Here is a 24007-nt window from a genome sequence, read left to right as displayed (position 1 = left end):
GGAAGTGACCTCCATACAGCTTCCAGGTCTTGTCATAATCACATGTACCAATTATGAGCTGAGTTATTAACGTTTACGGTTTTGTTCAAAGTTCAAAGCAGCATGAAAATCAAAGACCAAAGTTTGTCGGAATGCCCCACCTCCATCTTATGGACCATTTTCAATCCAATCCAATCCCCTTTATTCATACAGCACATTCTATAGTTTCCAAAGTACTTTTTCATTCATTTTCTACCGCTTATACTCACTAGGGTCGCCAATTGGTGGCCAGCCCATCACAGGGCACATATAGACAAACAACCATTCACACTCACATTCATACCTATGGACAATTTCATTCATTCATTCATTCATTTTCAACCACTTTTCCTCACGAGGGTCGCGGGGGTGCTGGAGCCTATCCCAGCTGTCTTCGGGCGAGAGGCGGGGTACACCCTGGACTGGTGGCCAGCCAATCACAGGGCACATATAGACAAACAACCATTCACACTCACATTCATACCTATGGACAATTTGGAGTCGCCAATTAACCTAGCATGTTTTTGGAAAGTGGGAGGAAACCGGAGTACCCGGAGAAAACCCACGCATGCACGGGGAGAACATGCAAACTCCACACAGAGATGGCCGAGGGTGGAATTGAACCCTGGTCTCCTAGCTGTGAGGTCTGCGCGCTAACCACTCAACTGCCGTGCCGCCCTATGGACAATTTGGAGTCGCCAATTAACCTAGCCTGTTTTTTTTGGAATGTGGGAGGAAACCGGAGTACCCGGAGAAAACCCACACATGCACGGGGAGAACATGCAAACTCCACACAGAGATGGTCGAGGGTGGGCTTGAACACTGGTCTCTTAGCTGTGAGGTCAGTGTGCTAACCACTAGACCTCCGTGCAGCCTACAACCCCAGTTCTTGCCCCAAAATCTCAGCGAAAGTCCAAGATGGCCAACTTCCTGTTTGTTTGGGAATATGGGCTTTTTTGTGCATTATGATTGATGTTGCCACCATATTTTTGTGACACTCCATGAAACTTGGTGCAACAATGCTCATTGTTTGCACATTTGCAGAAAATTCCTCCCACCCGTGCAAAATCTGGCCCCTCCTAGGTTGTAGGGGCCCTACGCACAGTGCCTGTTCTGCATGCATTTCTCTAAGAACCATCGACCGTATGCAAAAAAAAAAACATTTACGCAACGGAACCGCCACATGTGACAAAATTCATTGAAGAGGGTGTGGCCTAACTGATGAATCACGTTTTAACATATGTCTTACACATCAATTTTTTCCTTCCAGGACAGGAAGTGAATGGGGACACTTTCTCAATGAAGCCGTGCTCGGCAAAAAAAAAGAAGAAGAAGAAGAAGAAAGGGTCAGTTCTGTTAAGAAGTCCTCCTTTTTATGTTGATGCTCATAAGTCCGACGCTTGCAACGCACGGGCGATGTCTGCCGCTCTGAGACTTATCGGGAGAATGTCGACCACATGGATAACGATGGCGGTGTTTGGGCTCCTCGCCCCAATATGTTTGTGTTCCTTATCTGATGGTATGCTATTTGGATTTTTATTCTCTTTTTGACACGACTGTCTTTCCTTGAGGTTGCAGGGAGATGTCAGTGCAAATTTAGGTTGTTATCCATAAAGGGACTATGGGCTCCTTTTGTTTTTTAATCACTAATGTGCTAGTTGATAGTACAGATGGATATAATACTTCACACAAACCGAAAAATTATTATGCAAATTTTTGTGTGGATAAATCTGTCAAAAATGTGTGGTTTTGAATAATCAAATGATTTATTGTGTTGTTTTGTTGAACAGTGGAGTTGACCAAAGTGCTCTGTTTTTGTTTTTTGTCAACCCCCCAGCACAAATCTAAAATTTAACATGAATACAAAAAAAATCAGCAGTGACGTTAGAATATAATAGTGTGAAAATAACAAGGAAAATTATGTAAACCATCCAACCATTTTCAATGCCGCTTATCCTCACTAGGGTCGCGAGTATGCTGGAGCCTATCCCAGTGGGGTACACCCTAGACTGGTCGCCAGCCCTTTTTTTTTATTGCAAAAAAGGTTATCGTGTTACAAGAATAAATACAGGGAATACAGTTAAAATGCTTAGAAAATGTTTAAAAATTCTTTTTTTTTGGCCAGTGGCAAAAAATAAAGACATAATATGAATCTATTAATTTTAATTTTAATTTTAATTTTAATTTTAATTTTAATTTTAATTTTAATTTTAATTTTAATTTTAATTTTAATTTTAATTTTAATTTTAATTTTAATTTTAATTTTAATTTTAATTTTATAGCGTCACCTCCTAACAAGGAAGGAAAAGGAAATGAAAACGGAGAAGCATGGAGCTGAAATATTATAGAAAATATGTTATTTCCAAGTTGTAATATGAGAAAGAAAAAAAAGTTGTAGCTTTTGGAAAATCGGGTTGGGGAAAATTTGAGAATATTATGGAAGTAAAGTCTTATAATATTACAACTATTATTACAGAAGGAACAAAAACCTATATGACCAAGCTGAGATGTTATTTACTTCTATATCTATATAACTATATTATATATCTATATAACTTCTTGGCATATTTGCATGTTTTCTTTGCAAATGATGAAAGTGTCTATTGCATTCTTTCAATGTTCCATATGTGGCCTCCGTGGAAATAGTTTGGACACCCCAGGTGTACAGGAAGTACACGCATGTGATAGCCTGTTGTTGTTTCACTTCCTTTTGCAGATTCGCCATTCTCACTTGTCAACAAAGCCACAGGCACATGTCTAGTGAAAAAATCCTCTCGCTGCTCCGACGTACGCTGGACGACGGGGGAGCGCATGTTCGTCACCTCCACCAGAAAGTGCCTGGGGGCGCAGGGCAAGAGCGTGGGCAGCGAAGTCAGCCTGTATGACTGCGACGACAAGAGCGACCTCCAGAAATGGGAATGCAAGAACGGGACGCTGTTGGCGCTGAAAGGACAGCAGCTTTACATCGAGCTCGCCTCCGACGGAGGGATCAGGCTCTCCAAAACTACCGGGCCCAGGAACCACTTCACCATCACGGGGACGGCCAATGGCGCTTGCTCTCGGACACACAGAGGTAAAGAACGCATTGAGATCGATATTGCTCAGGAACACTTCTAGGTAAAAAGTACTTGGAGTGTGCTAGCGCTACCTAGTGGCGAAGTAGGTCAATTGCAGTCCCGCTGAACCATTTAAAATAATATTTCATTTGAACATGCATCAGATTACAATTGAGTGCATCCCATAATCAGTTCCCAGTTCCACATGTCCAAAAGGAGTAGGAAGAAGCAAAGCTTATTAAATCCTACCCCTCCATCTGGTACTTTTTCAATCAGTAACTGTTACATTTGTTCACTTCCTGCTTTCAATAATACAGTTTAAGTTTTTTTTTTTTTAATAATGATATGAGGTGATATGAGCATCCAATGCCATAATGGGTACCATAGTAAGTGTCAATATAGTGATATATATAGCACATCATGACTTACAATACAGATGGATGTCAATCGTGACACATGTTGCATGAAGATTATAGTACTGTAAATCTAATATATATTACATAACCGGGATTCTATAGCTGCTTGAGTGCAACTTCTTGTCTATTTTGACTTCACATGCATAGTATTGCAAATGAGTATAACAGAACTTAAAAAGACTAAATAGATTTTGATGTGACTGCAAACCATACAAAGTACCACATTCATCCACATACAAAAAAAAGTCAGAAAATCTGAAATATATATCAAGAAAATACAAGTCAGTAGTTTTTTCATCTCGAAATGAGTCTGTCAACTTATATTCAAGGTCCAGAGAATTATAACATATAAAACCAGCAGGTGACACCAGCTCCCTATGCAAGTCAAGAGCTTTTCTTCCTGTCACTCACACATACACACCATTGACCTGGAAAGATGTGGTGATACACTTAAAAAAAGGTCAAAATATCCTTATTTTTTATGGTTTGGAATGTGATAATAGTAGTTTGTTTTCGTTTTACTCAGTTAGTATTCAAAAAATATTTTTCCAAAAATAGGATCTTGAAAAGGGGTTACTATAAGGCAAGGCCAAGGGATTGGAGGAGGGGGGCAAAGTACGTATATTTTTCAGCAGCAGGGGGTATAGTATTAGAGTCACAGCAGAAGCAGGATGTCGCCTATTTGTAACGGTATTCCACTATTCTGGCAGTTGGCCCTACCCAAAAATGGCTCCTTGGGGGGCGATTTCACATTGCACCCCCCTCCATTGGTGATTTATACCTGCTTAGAAAATATATTGAATTGGACTGTTTTTACCGTTGTCTTTAATTTGTAAGCGAACAAAAATTACCAATAAATATCAAAATAAAATCTGAAACTCAATATAAATACCTTTACCACAAAATAATAATAATAATAATAATTATTATTAATATCAAAATAAAATATAATAATAATATTAATACATAATAATAGTAATAATAATTATAATAGTATTAATAATTATAATTATTATTTTGTGGTAAAGGTATTTATATTGAGTTTCAGATTTTATTTTTATATTTATTTTATTTTGATATTAATGATAATAATAATAATAATTATTATTATTTTATGGTAAAGGTATTTATATTGAGTTTCAGATTTTATTTTTATATTTATTTTATTTTGATATTATTATTATTATTATTATATTCGTAATAAAGTATAAATATAAGAATGACAAGCAAACTATTTAAATAACCACACAGTTATTTTATATACACGTTACATTTACTATACACTATACATACATATACACTTTACTACATACGACACCTAAACAAAATAACTGTATATAAAATATGCATATAATACTTATACACAATGTACCAAAACGATGGGCGTAGGGAGACTTATTACCATTTGTTGTAATAATTGGATGTTGCTTTGCATTAAATCACTTTTCAATTTTAAGAGTTAATATTAATAACTTGTATTAATATAATTATATTAAGGGTTGGAACTAATACAGTCATACCTCAAACATCGCTCCCTCGCTCTATCACGACTTATCAATATCTAATTCATGAACAAACGATGTCTCACTGATGTTTTTTGCCTCCATTTCAGTTTATTACACCATTGACGGAAATGCATACGGAAAGCCGTGCATGTTTCCCTTCCTGTATAAAGACCGCTGGTATGGAGATTGTACAACCTTTGACTCCTCCATAAAGCGCCAGTGGTGTGCCATCGGGACCAAATACGAACATGAGCAGTGGGGATACTGCCCCACTTCATGTAAGCACACAAAATGCCACTATTTGTTTTTCGGAAAATTACGATTACAAAGTATATGCTTGTTTCTTCGTCCCCGCCCAGCGACGGAACACTGGCAGAAGAACCACATCACAGGAGCGTTTTACCAGGTCAATGCTCAGTCGGTGCTGAGTTGGCCACAGGCTGACGAGAGCTGCAGGCAGCAGGGTGCCAACCTGGTCAGCGTGACTGATACCAACGAGCAGGCTTTCATCTCGGGTAAGACCCCCCCCCCCTTTTTTTCATAGGTTGGCTGTTCCTGCGACTTATACTCCAGAGCGACTTATAAATGAAAAAAGTGTTTATGTTACATAAACACTGGACACCTTTTGTGTTCATGTTTATTTTTCATGTAGCTGAATAAGCATTGTGTTAGCATATCTTACACCTATTCAGCCTGTTCTCTATTCTTTTATTGTTAGAACTTGCCTTCCAAGAGGACGTAATGTCTGTTTTGGTCAAGTAGTGTGGAAAATAAATTACCCGCAAAAAATGCAACTTATACTCCGGAGCAACTTATAGTCCAGAAAATACAATATATATGTGTGTGTATATATATATATATATATATATATATATATATATATATATATATATATATGACACATTTGTAAGTTAAATAAAAGGAAAATAAAGTAAAGAAACAAAACAGTGTTTTTATTTTCGAAAAGTACATACTCCAGTGCAACTTTTGTATGTTTTGAAAAGAAATGGTGGAAAAAAAATATGCTCTAGCTACAAAAATATTCCAGTTATAAATAATGGTAATGGTAATGGTAATGGTTTAATTTCATTTGAACATGCATCAGATTACAATTGAACGCATCACATAATCAGTTCACAGTTCCACATGTCCAAAAGGAGTAGGAAGAAGCAAAGCTTATTAAATCCTACCCCTCCATCTGGTACTTTTACAATCACTAACTGTTACATTTGTTCACTTCCTGCTTTCCTAATATAGTTTAAGGGTTTTTTGTTTGGTTGTTTTTTTTTTTGTCCCATTCCGAAGTACAGGGTAATATGAGCATCCAATGACATAATGGGTACCATAGTAAATTTCAATATAGTGATATATATAGCACATCATGACTGGTTCAAGACTCTTCATCCTTATTAAATCCTACCCCTCCATCTGGTACTTTTACAATCAGTAACTGTTACATTTGTTCACTTCCTGCTTTCCTAACATAGTTTTTTTCGTTATATTTTACTTTATTTTGTCACATACTGAAGTAGGAGGTGATATGAGCATCCAATGACATAATGGGTACCATAGTAAGTGCCAATATAGTGATATATATAGCACATCATGACTGGTTCAAAAGGAGTAGGAAGAAGCAAAGCTTATTAAATCCTACCACTCCATCTGGTACTTTTACAATCAGTAACTGTTACATTTGTTCACTTCCTGCTTTTTTTTGTCACGTACCAAAGTCCTAATATAGTTTAAGGTTTTGTTATTTTTTTTTAATATTTTATTTTTTTTATTTTATTTTTGTCAAGGAAACATACTGTGCGGACATTCACTTATCACAGTCCGGTCCGGTCTGGAACCAATTAGCCATGATAATGAGGGATTACTGGTCTACTTTTGTGGTCATGTCTTGAAGGAGTTCTGCCATTTTGCAATAAAAAGGAGGAACACTTTTGGCAAAGAGGAAGACTCCCAACTTCACCGTGTCCTTTGTCGCTTCCGCCCCACAGCGCTGCTAGGAAATGTGAAAAACAAGCTTTGGATTGGGCTGGTCCTCAACCCCGAGCATGGCTGGCAGTGGTCAGATGGGAAGCCCATGCGGTACCTTAGGTGGAGTAGTGGTAAGTCGGTTGATAAGCTTGGCGGTATACTTAATTTAAATTCTACAGAACTGATATATGTAGTAAGTATGTGGTAAGAAGTGGGAGCAAATGTGATGTTTTCATTTTAGGATTTCCGCTTCCTAATCCGGGACACAACTGCGCACTTTTGGACTCGGCCGGGCAGCACAAATGGCAAACTCTGTCCTGTGCAAAGAAAATAGGCTACATCTGCTACAAATCTGGAGCCCCTCCCGTCCCTCCGCAGAGTACACAATCTCTTAACATCATGACCCCCCCCTTGTTATGCTCCTACTGAGTATCTTCTCTTTTCCTGTCGTCAGTGGAGCAAGGGTTCTGTTCAAGCCCGTGGATTCCCTACAACGGCCACTGCTTCCACCTCCTTCGGACCCCACAGACATGGACGGACGCTCAGAAGGTTTGCCGCAAAGAGGAGGGCGAGCTTGTGAGCATGCGTAATGTGGAGGACTACAGTTTTGTCATCTCTCAACTTGGATATGGTCAGTGAACGCAACGTTGGTCCTCATTACATTGCAGGTGGATGATTTGAAAGATGATTTGACCCCCAAAAAAAAAATGATGTAAAAACATGCAAACAAACAAGCAATTTAAATTAAATAAAACTCAAAAATAGATGTTTGTTTTTATTTGAACTTTATTTAATTTTTAAAACTCATTGATATTAATAGTCTTTTTCATATGTACACTTACATTATAATGACATGAATGCCTCTAATCCAAGGGTGTCCTAACTTTTTCCAGCAAGGGCCACATTTTGGAAAGCAACACAGAAATTATATATATTTATTTATTATACTGCGTATGAGCTCTGTGATATAGTTGGAAAAAGTGTGGTTTTAATACAAACTCTTTTATCCATTTTTTTTTTAATTTGCCAAATATTTAAACTTCCGTCTTAAATAATCTTTGTAAAAAAAATTTCGTAATATTATGACTTCATTACTTTACTCGTATTACTTCTTTTCAACCAAATTTTTCAATAATTACTCATTTATTTAGTCGTATTTTTTTCTTATAATATTACAACTTCAAAAAAAATTTGTTCTAAAAATATTGCACTTTTTTTGTTGGATTACGTCTTTTTTCTATTAATATTCATTCCCACAATATTTAGACTTTATTGTCATAACATTAGAACTTTTTCTCCAAAAAGTACTACTTTATTTGTTGTTTAGTTTGTTTCTCACAATATTATAATATAAAACAACATCATATATTTTATATTTTATCTTTCATATTTCAACTTTTTATTCTTGTAAAATATGACTTTTTCTTGTTATATTATTATATTACAATTATTAGATTACTTTTTACTTTACAATAAAAACATTTAACTGCTGATTTTTCAAAATTTTCTGTTTTTTTTTTAAGTTTACTTGTTTTAATTCTGGTTTTAGAATGTGCTGCTGGCCAAAAAAAATGCAGTATGCCTCAAATATTCTTAATTATTTACACCTTTTTAATTATTCTTTTAATCACTGAGTCTACTATAGTCGCTACTATAGTCACCGGGTGTTTAGTCTACAATATACAGTTCTCTAATTGTGTCTAATTACCACCAGGCCAAACAATTAAAGTGACTTTAGCGTCCAACAACTACTAAAACTAACAACGTGACCAATGGTGTTTTTATTGTCAACAAGCTGATTATTAGCTAAAATGTTGACCGCCCACAGCCTCCACCGATGAGCTTTGGATCGGCCTGAACGACAGGCGAACGGAGGGCCTGTTCGAGTGGAGTGACCTCACAGCCGTCACGTTCTCCAGCTGGCAGTACGGAGAACCCACTCTCTCCACCGATGACGAGGACTGTGTTCTCATGGTGGGAGAGGTAAAGCAGTCACTCGGCATTGGTTATTCCGCTGTGATGCTTGCCAGTGTGTTACAGTTGCGTTTCTGAAATGTGACAGAATGGCAACTGGGCAGACCGCTCCTGTGATGAAAAACACGGCTTCATCTGCATGAAGCAAAGCAGCACAGAGCACGCCAGAGATGAAATTAATTTGGACATTGGCTGCAAAGCTGTGAGTCAACTTCATTCCTTACATGTTGGCGTTTTACTATTTGGGTTTTCCAATGATCCAGGGCTGGAAGAGACATGGCTCCTACTGTTACTTTGTGGGGACGGAAACCAAAACATTTGATGAAGCCAAAGATGGCTGCAAGTCATCCGACTCCTATTTGGTTGATGTGTCTAATGGGTAAGGATGCATGCAGATCATCACCCTTTGTACATTTGGGTTTTATACATAATGTTGAAGGGCTACCTAATGAACCAAAGTAGTAGCTTCAATGAAGAAACATATTTTCATAGTCAACAACATTGTGTGACCATTTCCAGGGTGGACAACGCATTCTTGGTCAGCTTAGTGGGCGCAAGACCGGAGAAGTACTTCTGGCTTGGCCTCTCTAATCAGGTGAACCACGATCAGTTCGTGTGGACCAACGACAACGCAGTCAGTTTTACGCACTGGAACAATGAAATGCCTGGTAAGTGTGTGTTTTTCTTAGTTCCATCCTCAAGTGGAGGCAGAGATATAGGATAGCTTCTAACGCTACTTCCCTAAAAAGGTAGTAGACAAGGCTGCGTTGCCATAACAACCGGCGTTTTCGCCGGGCTGTGGGATCTTCTGCCCTGCACCAACACGGAGAAATACATCTGCAAGCATCTGGCTGAAGGGGCTGTGTTAACGCCTCCGCCGCCAACGGTTAGCCCTCCGCAGTGTGCCGAAGGTTGGATCCGAGTGGGAACAAGGAATATCTGCTCCAAGGTACTGCTGGAGGTCACAGCCCGACAAAATAGGGGTGTCACAAGATCTTGCAATACACCAAAACGTGATTCCTAGTTCAGAGAGAAAACTTGACTGGGCTGGACTGTACTGTATCATCAGTAAAGTACGGTGTCTTGCACTCCAGTTCTTCACAGGGCCCCGGGACTTTGAGAAGACTTGGTATGAGGCCCGAGATTACTGCAGGGCCATTGGAGGAGATCTTCTCAGCATCCACAGTAGCTCTGAGCTCTTTGTGGGACGGTAAGTTGCCTTCAAACAGCATAATACAATATACAATGCAAGAAAAAAGGACATATTTCATATGACTACTAAAGTAGAATGTTGTTATATTATTATTATTATATGTTAATTAGGGTTAAGTGCAGTGCTTATTTGAATGCACATCACACTAAGGCACATATAGACAAACAACCATTCACACTCACATTCATACCTATGGACAATTTGGATTGCCAATTAACCTAGCATGTTTTTGGAATGGTTATAGTTTTTATTTCATTTAAACATGCATCAGATTACAATTGAATGCATCCCATAATCAGTTCCCAGTTCCACATGTCCAAAAGGAGTAGGAAGAAGCAAAGCTTATTAAATCCTACCCCTCCATCAGTAACTATTACATTTGTTCACTTCCTGCTTTCTAATGTAATTTAAGTTTTTTATTTTTATTTTTATTTAAAAAAATTGTCCATACCGAAGTACGAGGTGTGGGAGGAAACCAGAGTCCCCGGAGAAAACCCACACATGCACGGGGAGAACATGCAAAGTCCATACCGAGATGTCCAAGAGGGGAATCGAACCCGGGTCCCCTAGCTGTGTGCATTTAATTACTATTCTTTATTGTTATTTCTATTTTGTGTTAAGTTAGTCTTTTTTGTTTCATGCAGGTGTAAGTGTATATATGCATGTGTGTGTGTGTGTATATATATAAATATATATATGTATATATATCAGCATAAAAATGCAATATCCGTTTGATTGGGGTCAGATTTTTTTCCCTGTAAATACACACATAAATATTAAAAAAAACATGTAATTACTTTCATTCCATCAGACAAGACTGGTGTAGTGGTTGACATTTTGCAATGTGATTTGTCTCAGCTACGGAAAGGCCTGGATTGGACTTCATATTCCTGACCCAACTACCGGCTACGTGTGGAGTGACGGATCCTCAGTGAGGGAGCCATTTTATTTTCTACAAAATAAATAAAATGATTATTATTATGTATTTAGGCAAAATTTCCAGAAAGTTTTGGTTGAACTGGTTAAACTTTTAGGAAGTTTGGGACGTTTTAGGACTGAATTCACAAAAAAATATATGATTTTAAATAAACTTTTTTTCCCACAGGTAAACTTCCAACACTGGCAGGAAGGAGAACCAAACAATTTTCAGAATTCAGAATCCTGCACCGAATTCCGGATATATCGAGCCGATGACAGCGGGTCCTGGAATGATGTTCATTGTGAGAGCTACAACGACTGGCTTTGTCAGATCCGTGCAGGTCAGATTGTTTGTTGTTATTGTGGTTTTAGTTTGCAAGGCTGCACGGCGGTTGAGTGGTTAGCACACAGACCACACAGCGAGGAGACCAGGGTTCAATTCCACCCTCGGCCATCTCTTTGTGGAGTTTGCATGTGAATTTGTGGGTTTTCTCCCACAAATTTTGGGTTTTCTATTTGTGGGTTTTCTCCGGGTACTCCGGTTTCCTCCCGCATTCCAAAAACATGCTAGGTTAATTGGCCACTCCAAATTGTCCATAGGTATGAATGTGAGTGTGAATGGTTGTTTGTCTATATGTGCCCTGTGATTGGCTGGCCACCAGTCCAGGGTGTACCCCGCCTCTCGCCCCAAGACTAACTCATGTCTTTTTAATCCAGGAGTCACTCCAAAGCAACCTCCAAATGATACCGCAGTAGGTAAGCAGCCACACCCCTACAGACCAGCATATACGTAAGTAAGTCATTGTCAGGTGACCAATGTTTCTGACGCTTCCTTCCCAGAGTATAACCATACCGCAGATGGTTGGGTGCAGTGGAGAGGGAGTCAGTACTACATAAACAGAGTATCCATGGCCATGGAAGATGCTCGCCATTATTGCCAGCAAAGACACGGAGATTTGGTGTCCATCAGCAGTGAAGCGGAAAGCATCTTTTTATGGAAACAGGTAAGGACGCTGTGACTAACTCAAACACAATAGCTTACGTGAGCTTACGTGATTGTTTGTGTTATCATAGGTTTCCAGGAGCTATGGGGCTTACTACATTGGCTTGTCAGTGGACCTCGATGGCTCATTTTGGTGAGTATAAATGCCCAAAACACAATACCAGGAAAGTGGTGCAGATACTGTAAGTGCTCCAATGAATGCCTCTGTTCAAATAATTCTATAGTCACTGGGTGTGTGCTTTACAAAAGTATTTAACTGCAGAGGTCTTGTATAGCCTCGGCTTAAAAAAACAGTGTGTGGCTGTAGGCAACCTTCCCATGTATATTTTTTTCGTATTAATTCCAAATCATGGCAGTTGTGGAATTTGAAGTATCACATTGTCAAACATACTTATTACAAATACATGTACATGATTCATTCTATAAAAAGGTCCAACTCTAACTGAAACGGACTCAAATCAATCATGTAAATGCAACTAATCCTTTTCCAGAAGGCCAAAATGCTAGCATAAAAAACAGTTTTACACGCAGCAAACAATTATATATAAATGATGAATAAAAGTCATACATGAACATTTAAGGTTACAGCAAGACACCACGCAGTCGCCAACTTCTTGTTTTGCCATGAGTTATTTTTTCACCTCAGTAACCCAAAATGGAGCCAAAGAGAGTTGCAATTGCCAGCATTTTAAGAAGATCAGAAACACTGACTTGATCAACCGCTGTGTGCCACATTGTGTGCTAACTTGAAAATGTTCATTTTCGAAAAATGACATTTTCACTGCCTGTCAACTGCTACCACTGCTGCCCCGACAGTTCCGCCCAAAGGGGGCTGCCCGCTCAAATGGACCAAATTTGACACCCATTCTTCAGGTTGTCATTCTGTAGGTTAGAAATATCTGCAAAAGCAGGAGGTATAACAGTACTCCCCATCCCCCTAGCGTTACAGCATCAAAATGTTTGAAATTTTCAGGAAAACACGCTAACCAGGGGGGTGGGCATTAACCGAGCTTCCACTGTATAAAGTTTTCCTTTTCACTTTGTCATACACTCCAAAACTTTATTAAAGTTACACTACCATGACATTAACTTGTTGAGTTTAGGTACGTAACTAAGCCTCCTGCCTCTAATTAGAACATTCACGGTGTGACAATACAAAACTGCTAATCTTCTTGTCCAAACCATCTGTGTTCTTCAAAAAGGTGGATGGATGGTACTTCAGTGGGCTATCAAAGATGGGATGAGAACCAACCCGACACAAATTCCTACGATCAGAATTGTGTCTCCATGTCCTACTTTATGGGTGAGTCTTTGGAAAATGCTCAGAGTGAGATATCAATCTGAGCATTGTAAATCAACTTTTCTTCTCCCAGGTTTGTGGCGCGGCTCCAATTGCGGCGAAGAGCACCAGTCTATATGTAAGCGTGGAACGGCGGTGCCTGTCAACAGCACTGCTGCCCCGACGGTACCTCCCAAAGGGGGCTGCCCGCTCAAATGGACCAAATTTGACTCCAGGGTAAGATGTAGCAGTGGAACTTCTGTTGGACACCCATTCTTCAGGCTGTTATTCCGTAGGTTAGAAATATGTGCAAAAGCAGGAGGTATAACAGTACTCCCCTGTTATATGCATAGTGTTACAGCATCAATAGTAACCGGAAAACCACCTGGGAAGAAGCAAGGAAACAGTGCATCACCATGGGAGGGAATCTCGTCTCCATACCCACCAGGCGTGTGCAAGGTTTGAGCTACTTATTCGTGTTTTTTCAATTATACAAAACATCACAAAAATAATACTTGTGAAAATCAGAACCAATCAGAACCATGTGAAAGTAGAAGAGCAATTCAGTGAATGACATCCTTCTTCTTGTAGCGTTCCTGACCACCAAAATGGCCGAAGTGTCTGCAGACCTGTGGATTGGCTTGAATAGTTTGAATCAAGACGCGTTTTTTTGGAGCGATGGGAAACCAAGGCAATACACCAATTGGGTCTATTCTGTAAGTGCATATACTGTATTTATCAAATACGACCCTCACAGCTAGGAGATCAGGGTTCAATTCCATCCTCGGCCATCTCTGTGTGGAGTTTGCATGTTCTCCCCGTGCATGCGTGGGTTTCCTCCCACATTCCAAAAACATGCTAGGTTAATTAGCGACTCCAAATTGTCCATAGGTATGAATGTGAGTGTGAATGGTTGTTTGTCTATATGTGCCCTGTGATTGGCTGGCCACCAGTCCAGGGTGTACCCCGCCTCTCGCCCAAAGACAGCTGGGATAGGTTCCAGCACCCCCCGCAACCCTCATGAGGAAAAGCGGTACAAAATGAATGAATGAATGCAATACGACCATTGAGACAACTGTTGGGTCTTGGGTGGCGATAGCTATACAGTACATGTGTCAAACTCAGGCCCGGGCCCCATCCGCCCGGATGAAGTGGTCATTTTAAGTTCAGCAAAGCATGCTGGGAAACACTCTGTTGTAAAAAAACAAAACAAAAAAAAACACAATCTGAAGTAGGCTGCCCTGAGTTTTGGCCCCCTGTGTGATTGAGTTTGACACCCCTGCTATACAGTATAATGAATTAAATGGTTTACATTTTTAGGTACACAAACGTCGACCAGGGAGTTTTTATCAAAGATGGAATGAGGTAAATCTCAAGACTTCAATGCTTTCATTATGTTATCAATTGTGTAATTAATGATATAAGACAAAAGCACTAAAACAACGCTAACTTCTTTCCCTCTACCAGGAGAGTTGTGTTATAATGACCAACAGTCCCACTCTTGGAATTGGAAAATGGATGATCAAGTCCTGCAATGACAGCAATGGCTTTATCTGTACCAGGAGTCTCGGTAGGTTGAACATACTTTCCCCTTTTCTCTGGGGAAACTCCCATTTCACTATTGGAAGCAGGCATATATACAGACTAATGACTAAGTGATAGATTTTGTAGCGCAAGAAAAATAAATATTGACGTGGTAGAGCAGTCGCCTCACAACCAGAAGTTTGCAGGTTCAATCCTCACTGTCAAAGAGCTTTGAGGTGGAAAAACACGACAGAAGTGAAAGACGATTTAACATCTTATCAGATTAGCACTTCATGCTAATGTTTTGACCCTTTGTATTGAGTTGTGGGCTCCTGTAGAGCAACTACACAAAATAACCCACGCAAAAAACTTTTTAGTTTTTGCAGAATACGCACCAATTTCAGCTGTATTTCCTTTGATTTACCAAAACTCTCTATTTTCACCCGCCCAAAGTGCTTCCTAACTATGAACCATATAAGGAAGTCCGCCCCTCTGTGACATCACAAAGGGCCTGTTTTACCACGCCTTTTGAAACTGAGCGTTTTGAGCCATCCCAAAATTCTTTCAGGGCTCACTTCCAAATGCAAAAACCTCATTATCTGAAACTTTGGCATGGTTTAACACGAGAATACAACATTCTAACTACATTTATTAGATCAGAAAAGTGGAGAAAGCATCATTATTCCCCTTTAAGATAGTATATAGTATATTTGTGGAACAAATCAACTTTTTGACCTACTTGTAAGTTGAATTTTGGCTTACTGCGTCTTCATTTTGCACTAAAATGTCATTTCATTTCCGCTTACTTTAATAATATTTCACTTTTTATTGGTATGAAGTATTTTATTCTGAAAAAAAGCATTTCAGTTCAACTGTCCTGCTTAGTTCTAGATATAGAAATTATAATTTAAGATTTTTTTATCAAGTAAAATGAACAAGCTGCATATATCATTTCACTAGTTTGAAGTATTTTTTCCTAGTATCCAGTGTGTTATCTTATATTTGGATTTTTATTGGTTGTAGCAAGGTTAAATAAAAATACTATTTTATTCTTCAGAAAGGTATTTCCAGCTTAACCTCTATGTGGAGTTTGCATGTACTCCCTGTGCATGCGTGGGTTTTCTCCGGGTACTCCGGTTTCCTCCCACATTCCAAAAACATGCTAGGTTAATTAGCGACTCCAAATTGTCCATAGGTATGAATGTGAGTGTGAATGGTTGTTTGTCTATATGTGCCCTGCCATTGCGATTTTTGAAGTGTAGCCAGCGAAGTCAAAGTGCAAAGTGCCGACGGACGACTGTACTGTACATCATTAAACCACAAGTCCACATGTTGGTCACAGACACAGGTATCCCGTCCCAGTCGGAACCATCGGTCCCCAACATCTATGTGACTCTGGGAAATGACAGCATCAAGGCTGTGACTCAGCATCTGACCTGGGACGAGGCCAAGAGGCACTGTGAAGGCGATAAAGCCAAACTGGCAAGTCTGAGGAATGAGTGGACACAAGCCTACGTGGAACTTTTGGCCTTAAATCTCAAAGGCCCTCTTTGGATCGGACTGAACAAAAAAGAGGTACGACACCACCACTAGTGACAAATAAGACGTAAACTGCTGCTTCCAGTGCATGCAAAGAATGAAATGTATATGTGGCTGTCAGACCGGGGGTTATTTTAGGTACATCGACGGCTGGCACATGCCTTTTGCCAACTGGGCCGAAGGGGAGCCAAGCCAAGACCAACCTTGTGTGTACCTGGACCTGAATGGACAGATTAAAACAGCGCTCTGCAATCAGACTATGAACAGCGTTTGCATGCAGTCGACAGGTTGGAGCCATTGACTTTATTATGTAATCTTCTTTCAACATCACTAAACTGTATCAATGTCATTCCAGATATGCCGCCAACACAGTCATCTAGCTACCCAGGAGTTTGCCCCGAAGAGGCCGTGGTGGATTACCACCAGACTTACACTTGGCTGCCGTTTAAGGGTCACTGCTATTTGTTTGCTACAGACGAAATTGAATGGGCGGATGCTGCCACAAGCTGCGTAAGACATGGTAAGAAGCATAATAACAAACAAAAGTAATAATTTTCCTCACTAATCTGTTCCTAAAGGACTGAACAAAACCGAAAGATAGAAAAATTAATAATTTTTTTCTCTTGAAAAATAATGTAAATCCAATAAATCTGTTCCAGACACCCAAAACAGGAAATTATTATAGTTGTACATGCAGAAAATGAACCAAAAATACTTGAACATTTAGCATCATTTTGCTTGACTTGCTGTTGAACGGTTAGTGCTCTATACTGGATACTTTATTTATTATCACTATATTGTCAACTTCAGCAGCAGATACAACCATCATGACATGAAAACTGGCCTGCCTCACTTTGTTTGGTGTCTCACTTAAACCATTCCCCCTGCAGTCTGTTCTCACTAGGAACCTTTGCACTACAATGCTTGTATGAGGAGTGGACTCCTCATAGTGCTGCACAAACTAGTAAAAAAAACAACTAAAAAAGACATCAAAATAAACAGTAATAAAACATTAAAAAAACTAAAAAATAAATAAAAGTAGTTAAAAAATGAAAAGTAAAGACTAGTATGATAATAATATTAATTCATTTTCTACCGCTTTTCCTCACGAGGGTCGCGGGCGGTGCTGGAGCCTATCCCAGCTGTCTTCAGACGAGAGGCAGGGTACACCCTGGACTGGTGGCCAGCCAATCACAGGGCACATATAGACAAACAACCATTCACACTCACATTCATACCTACGGACAATTTGGAGTCACCGGAGAAAACCCACGCATGCACGGGGAGAACATGCAAACTCTACACAGAGATGGCAGAGCATGGGATTGAACCCTGGTCTCCTAGCTGTGAGGTCTGCACGCTAACCACTTGCACGCTAACCACTTGACAGCCGTGCAGCCATATAATAATAATAATAAACCAATCTAAACTAAAAGAAAGGAATAAAAGACACAGAGCACCACACAACTGGCAAACAAATACAAAAGACCAGGGGGTAGTAGTTGGCAAATACATGATATTTTTATATTTTACAATCAAGAAAATTTAAAACAGTGATTTTATTAGCTACGAAATATAAAAGGTTGGACACATTAAGACACTAATTGGCAGGGGTGGGGGTTGGAAATAAAACACAACACAGCAAACAAATACCAACAAAAGCAAAACCCCAACAACACAAAATAACCTTTAAATCAACCACTAACTCCCAATTGGACCAAGTAAAAGTGCATACGTGCAATGGTTGTTGGCCCTCCACTAAAGTGCATACAATAAGCCCATTGAGACAACACAACCCCATAGCGCCATCTACTGCCTAAATTAAGCCTAACACGCTTTCGGAGGTTCACAGAAAAACGCAACAACCGCTTTAATATAACGAGCGAAACAAAAGCATAACAAGACAGCAGTGGCTTACCGAAACACAAAATGATGAAACACGTTAATCACTGTAAACTGAATATAACAAAAGAAAACGAAAACTACCTTCACCGTGATCTCCACAGCTAAACCAAGTCAGGAGCGATCCTGATAGAGAGGAAGCAAGGTGCCATTTAAATAGACCGCCTGATTATTGCAGCTGCGCACTGTGCACTTGCGCACCCATGATACGTTTTGGGGGAGTGCTGACCGTCGGACTTTTGGCTTTCAAGTAGAACCGGAGCTGAAGAACCAAAATCACTCCATTACACAAGCTAGAAAATTAAAGTGTGTTTGAAGACGAGACTTTGGGGGATGTTTTTACGTGAGGGGGGAGAATTAACAACTGTTCCACTCCCTGGTCTTAAGTCTCCTCTTGGGCAGCCATGATTTGGAGCTGGCCTTCGGACACCAATTTTGATAATGTCTGAGATGTATTGAGGGGCCGGCCCATTCAATGCCTTAAAAACAAACCCTAAAATCTTAAGAATTGGGGTGGGCTTAGACTTAAGTGCATTACAGTATTCCAGATGTGATAAAATATGCATAACTTGATAAAAAAAAAAGTGGCAATAATAAAATTAACTTGACTTTAAATGATGAAAACAGGATTTTACAATGGCGTTGACTTATTTACACAACCTATTATTACGCAAGGTGTCAGATGCGTATGGTTTTTGACTCCCAAGTCCGAACGGGTACCGATCTTGCATATTACACTTTTTGTTGTCAATAAGCCCTTCCTGTTGTTCAGGTGGACTTTTGGCCAGCATTGAAGACCCGGAGGAGCAAGCGTTCATTCAAAGCAACATCGAAGTATTTCAGGACAGCCACAGCTCATTCTGGATCGGCTTGTACAAAACCCACAGAGGTATAAAACTCACATACAACAACACAAAATATGTAAGCGGTTTATAACAACAGCAAACCTAATGGACGGTTGGTACCAGGCACTTGGATGTGGTTGGATAAAACCATAGTGGACTACACAAACTGGTCTCCGGAAGAGTCAGAACAAGACTACGGAGAGATCAGAACTTCAGATGGCATGTGGGTGTCCGGACTCAAGTGGCACGACCGAGCGTTCATATGTGAAACACCCAAAGGTTAGAACTGGATCAAGTTTACAACATTAACATAAGCACATGAAGACTAAGATGTTGAAGTTTATTTATGATTTTTCCAACAGTGATGCCAAGAGAATCTGACCCAGAATCTCGTAAGTCCTTCACCCTTGTCTTAACATTTCTGTGTCTATCATCTGAGAAGATCTTTGGCTAGTGTTAGTTCTGTCATATACAGGATCTTTGATGAGTATTTTTGCAGCAGGTCCTTAAAAACAGCAGAGCCGTCCTCTCATATTGGATTGTTGATGAGGGTTTTAGCAGGAGATTCTCAAAAACAGCAGAGTGCTCATGTTGTATATTGGCTCTTTGACCAGCATTTTTTTCAGTAGGTCTTTAAAAACAGCACAGCGCTCCTGTCACTGTGTAGTTGCATTTGAATTCGATTCACAATTTGAATGACATTCTCAAAAACAGCAGGGTGGTCCTGCTACACTGTTTTTAGGATCTTTGACAAGCATTTTTACAGCAGGTCCCATATGGTGGTCCTGTTATGTATAGGATCTTTAACATGTGTCGATTTTCAAAAAGAAGCATAGTGATAGCATTGCATTGTCATAACAAGGATCTTTGATGAAGGTTTTTGCAGTATATTCTCAAAAACAGCAGAGTGCTCATGTTGCATATTGGCTCTTTGACCAGCATTTTTTCAGAGGGTCTTTAAAAACAGCAGAGAGCTTCTGTCACTGTGTAGTTGGATTTGAATTTGATTGTCAATTCGAATTACCTTCTCAAAAACAACAGCAAGGTCCTGCTACACTGTTTTTAGGATCTTTGACAAGCATTTTTACAGCAGGTCCTGTATGGTGGTCCTGTTATGTATAGGATCTTTAACAAGTGTTGTAGATGTCGATTTTCAAAAACAGCATCGTGATAGCATTGCATTGTCATAACGAGGATCTTTGATGAAGTTTTTTGCAGTAGATTCTCAAAAACAGCAGAGTGCTCATCTTGTATATTGGCTCTTTGACCAGCATTTTTTTCAGAGGGTCTTTAAAAACAGCAGAGCGCTCCTGTCACTGTGTAGTTGGATTTGAATTCGATTCTCAATTCGAATTACAATTCTCAAAAACAGCAGCGTGGTCCTGCTACACTGTTTTTAGGATCTTTGACAAGCATTTTTACAGCAGGTCCTGTATGGTGGTCCTGTTATGTATAGGATCTTTAACAAGTGTTGTAGATGTCGATTTTCAAAAACAGCATCGTGATAGCATTGCATTGTCATAACGAGGATCTTTGATGAAGTTTTTTGCAGTAGATTCTCAAAAACAGCAGAGTGCTCATCTTGTATATTGGCTCTTTGACCAGCATTTTTTTCAGAGGGTCTTTAAAAACAGCAGAGCGCTCCTGTCACTGTGTAGTTGGATTTGAATTCGATTCTCAATTCGAATTACAATTCTCAAAAACAGCAGCGTGGTCCTGCTACACTGTTTTTAGGATCTTTGACAAGCATTTTTACAGCAGGTCCTTTATGGCGGTCCTGTTATGTATAGGATCTTTAACAAATGTTGTAGATGTCGATTTTCAAAAACAGCATAGTGATAGCATTGCATTGTCATAACGAGGATCTTTGATGAAGTTTTTTGCAGTATATTCTCAAAAACAGCAGAGTGCTCATGTTGTATATTGGCTCTTTGACCAGCACTTTTTTCAGTAGGTCTTTGAAAACAGCAGAGTGCTCCTGTCAATGTGTAGTTGGATTTGAATTCGATTCTCAATTCAAATGTTTTTAGGATCTTTGACGAGCATTTTTACAGCAGGTTCTGTATGGCGGTCCTGTTATGATAGGATCTTTAACATGTGTTTTAGATGTTGATTTTCAAAAACAGCCTAGTGATAGAATTGCATTGTCATAATGAGGATCTTTGATGATTTTACAGTTCTCAAAAACAGCAGAATATTCCTGTCACATGGGGGATCATTGTCTTATATTTTTGCATTACATTCTCAAAAACAGCTACAGTGTTCCTGCCATATAGAGGATCTTTGACCAGCATTTTAATCAGATGTTTCTAAACAGCAGAGCTGTCCTGTCATATAGGATCTCTGATGATTGTTTTTGCGTCATGAAAACAGAAGAGTGCTTCTGTTGTATAGAGGATTTTTGACTAGAATATTCGCATCATAAAGACAGCAGAGCACTCCTGTCACATAGAGGATCTTTGACCGACCCTAACTTCAGCTACTGTTGACTGTACAGAACCACAAGGAGGTGGAAATTCCAGCTCTCGCACGCACACCAGCTTGATCGTGGTGCTGGTCATCACCCTCACGTCCTCGCTGATTGTCGTCGCCTTCTTCCTCTACAAGAAGTCGCCGCGGCCCCTTCCCACCTTCGACAACCCGCTCTACTTTGGACGGGAGCGAACGCAACCCGATGTGGTGGACACCAATAAACTGATAGAGAAAGCGGAGGAGGAGACCCCGGAGCCCATTATTGCTCTGTGATCCACTTTAGCGGAGTCCAAGTGGGACGTGCATCTCAGGCAAACGTATCACATCCTCCATGTCTTGGGTTTCTGCTGAATGTGCCATTTTGTCACTTATTTAAGAATAAGCGCCTGTTTCCGTGTAGCCGTCCGCTTCTGGCTTTGTGGAACTGAACTATTTGGGACTTCTCACTGGAACCCATTTGGACATGATTGTCATGCACGTGGATGTAAATAATGAACACGATTACGTTAGCATCATGCTATTCATTGCTTGGGTACACGGTTTGAAAAAAAAAAATACTCTGGATTTTTTTTTTGTGGGGGGGGGGTTGATGTCCAGTGTTGTATTTGAATTGTATAGTTGAATTAGTAACAGAATAACTCATGTCCAGTAGGGGTGTCACAAGATTTTGTGCCACAAGATCTCGTGAGATTTAAACATGATAAGATTTGGCGTTCAGAAAAAATCTCATGTGCAAGAAAACTGGGAGGATTATAATGAATTAATCACACAATAAATGAAAATTAACTTGATAATTTTGCTGGCACATAGCAATATGCTACAATATAATAGTGATACTCCAGCATGCAGAAATATAGTGGTCAAAAAAATATATATTCATTTTATTAAGTGTGTGTGTGTGTGTATGCGCGCTAGCAAGGGTGTGTGGTCAAATAACAGCTAGCGTTAATGTTTACTTTAGACTTTGGAATTCTTCTTGCAAAATTGAATGACTGATTGAATGACTGCATTTTCCTTTTGTTTTTAACTCACGGTAAAAAAAAAAAACTGCTCTGACACTCACATCACAACGTCAACAACAAAGTAACTCACTCACGCTAACAGTAGCCATGTATACATGGACCCAAATATTCCAATTCCATTCGGGTTACTTGCTCAAATGGAAAGAATCTAACCTTTGTATACACCTCATTTCGAAAGAATATATAATCAAATTCAAAGGGATAGAATATTCCTTTCCCCAATCCGATTGAGGTATCTTGTACCCGCTCAATCGGAAAGTTGTCAGACTGCGTTCTTCTTCGTGGTGTTTTTCTTCTTCTGTTGTTTATTGGCGGCTGGCAAGCAGCTTTCGTGTGCATTAGCGCCATCTATGGAACAGAATCTAAACCCTTCTATACGCCATTCACAAGTCCAGTTTTATTAAAAAAGAAAATATATATCTATATAAAACATGTGCCGAGCTTAATTATAAAATATTAGCAAGATTGAACTTTATCTTTTCCTGTTCCCGAGTGTGCGTTTTTTCAGCGAATGCTGAGATATGACATAACACGCAGCTCCAGATTTAAAAAAATGGAGGCGAGCAATCGGCACTGGACTGCTGTGGAAAGTTTGTTTTTGATTCAAACTAAATTTCAAGACTGGACGAATGAAAAACTGGCAATACGGAGTTATTCCAACAAGTGAAAGAAAAACTCGAGGACGTCGGTATCACATGATGTTGATGTTTACGTTTTACTGGGCATGCCCGATTGACTATTCTGGTTGATTATAACGCCGCATGTAGACAAGAGACTGGAATATTCCTTTCCATGTATACCATTGCTTTCGGAAAGGTCATTCGGAAAGAGAAAAACTCCTCATGCAAACGTGGCTACTGAGGGTTTTTTAATGATATAGTTTTGCCAGAGTAATACTAATCCCGATTTCAAAATATGATTTTACACTCCAACTGCTTATGCAGCATAACTTGTGGCAACAACTTGTGGCAATCTTAGGAATCATATTTGGTAACTTGAGTCCGAATGGAGATCACCCACACCTCAGTCACCGGTACATAAAATCTAGCAACATTTCACTGATCATTTTTGCTAATATAATAATGATGGCTGAACATTTTTTGAAGTGTTGTGGTGTGCCGTGCTACAATCATTTTCTATGGTCCCATTTTTGAATCCAATATTTAGCTGAGCTTAGGACATCTTTCATCAGATCTTAGTTAACAGTCAATTTAGGAACACAAAATGCTTCGCAATAATAATAATAATAATAATCATAATCATAATAATATAATAATAATATTCATAATAATACTCAAAGTGTTCATAATAATCACAATGATATTCATAATAATCATAATA

At 39.4% G+C, this 24007-nt stretch overlaps 1 protein-coding gene across 1 annotated transcript; it reads left to right on the top strand.

Moving 5' to 3' along the window:
* The first annotated feature begins 1296 nt into the window (after positions 1-1296).
* mrc1b (mannose receptor, C type 1b) lies at positions 1297-23459 on the top strand. Its single transcript, XM_058075449.2, has 31 exons — positions 1297-1537; positions 2735-3091; positions 5103-5273; positions 5355-5510; positions 6996-7106; positions 7217-7354; positions 7430-7606; positions 8804-8958; positions 9038-9151; positions 9213-9328; positions 9469-9617; positions 9699-9898; positions 10044-10159; positions 11021-11093; positions 11268-11421; positions 11798-11836; positions 11921-12084; positions 12155-12216; positions 13286-13386; positions 13457-13599; positions 13716-13821; positions 13954-14078; positions 14683-14727; positions 14830-14932; positions 16229-16461; positions 16547-16712; positions 16781-16945; positions 19100-19216; positions 19296-19451; positions 19535-19564; positions 21670-23459. The coding sequence occupies exons 1-31, from the start codon at positions 1318-1320 to the stop codon at positions 21915-21917; spliced, it is 4410 nt and encodes a 1469-aa protein (XP_057931432.2). The 5' UTR covers positions 1297-1317; the 3' UTR covers positions 21918-23459.
* Positions 23460-24007: the final 548 nt, after the last annotated feature.

Source organism: Doryrhamphus excisus, linkage group LG11 (genome assembly GCF_037039965.1).
Source record: "Doryrhamphus excisus strain RoL-2023G ecotype Guam linkage group LG11, RoL_Dexc_Guam_v1.1, whole genome shotgun sequence".
Lineage (NCBI taxonomy): Eukaryota > Metazoa > Chordata > Actinopteri > Syngnathiformes > Syngnathidae > Doryrhamphus > Doryrhamphus excisus.
This window is presented reverse-complemented; position numbering and strand designations above follow the sequence as displayed.

Excerpts from the sequence above, each read along its gene's own strand:
- mrc1b (XM_058075449.2), top strand. The coding sequence starts at position 1,318 with ATGAAGCCGTGCTCGGCAAAAAAAAAGAAGAAGAAGAAGAAGAAAGGG. Across the intron at positions 13,600-13,715 it reads GGACCAAATTTGACTCCAGG|TGTTACAGCATCAATAGTAA; the intron begins GTAAGATGTAGC and ends TTATATGCATAG. Across the intron at positions 19,217-19,295 it reads CTTGTACAAAACCCACAGAG|GCACTTGGATGTGGTTGGAT; the intron begins GTATAAAACTCA and ends GGTTGGTACCAG.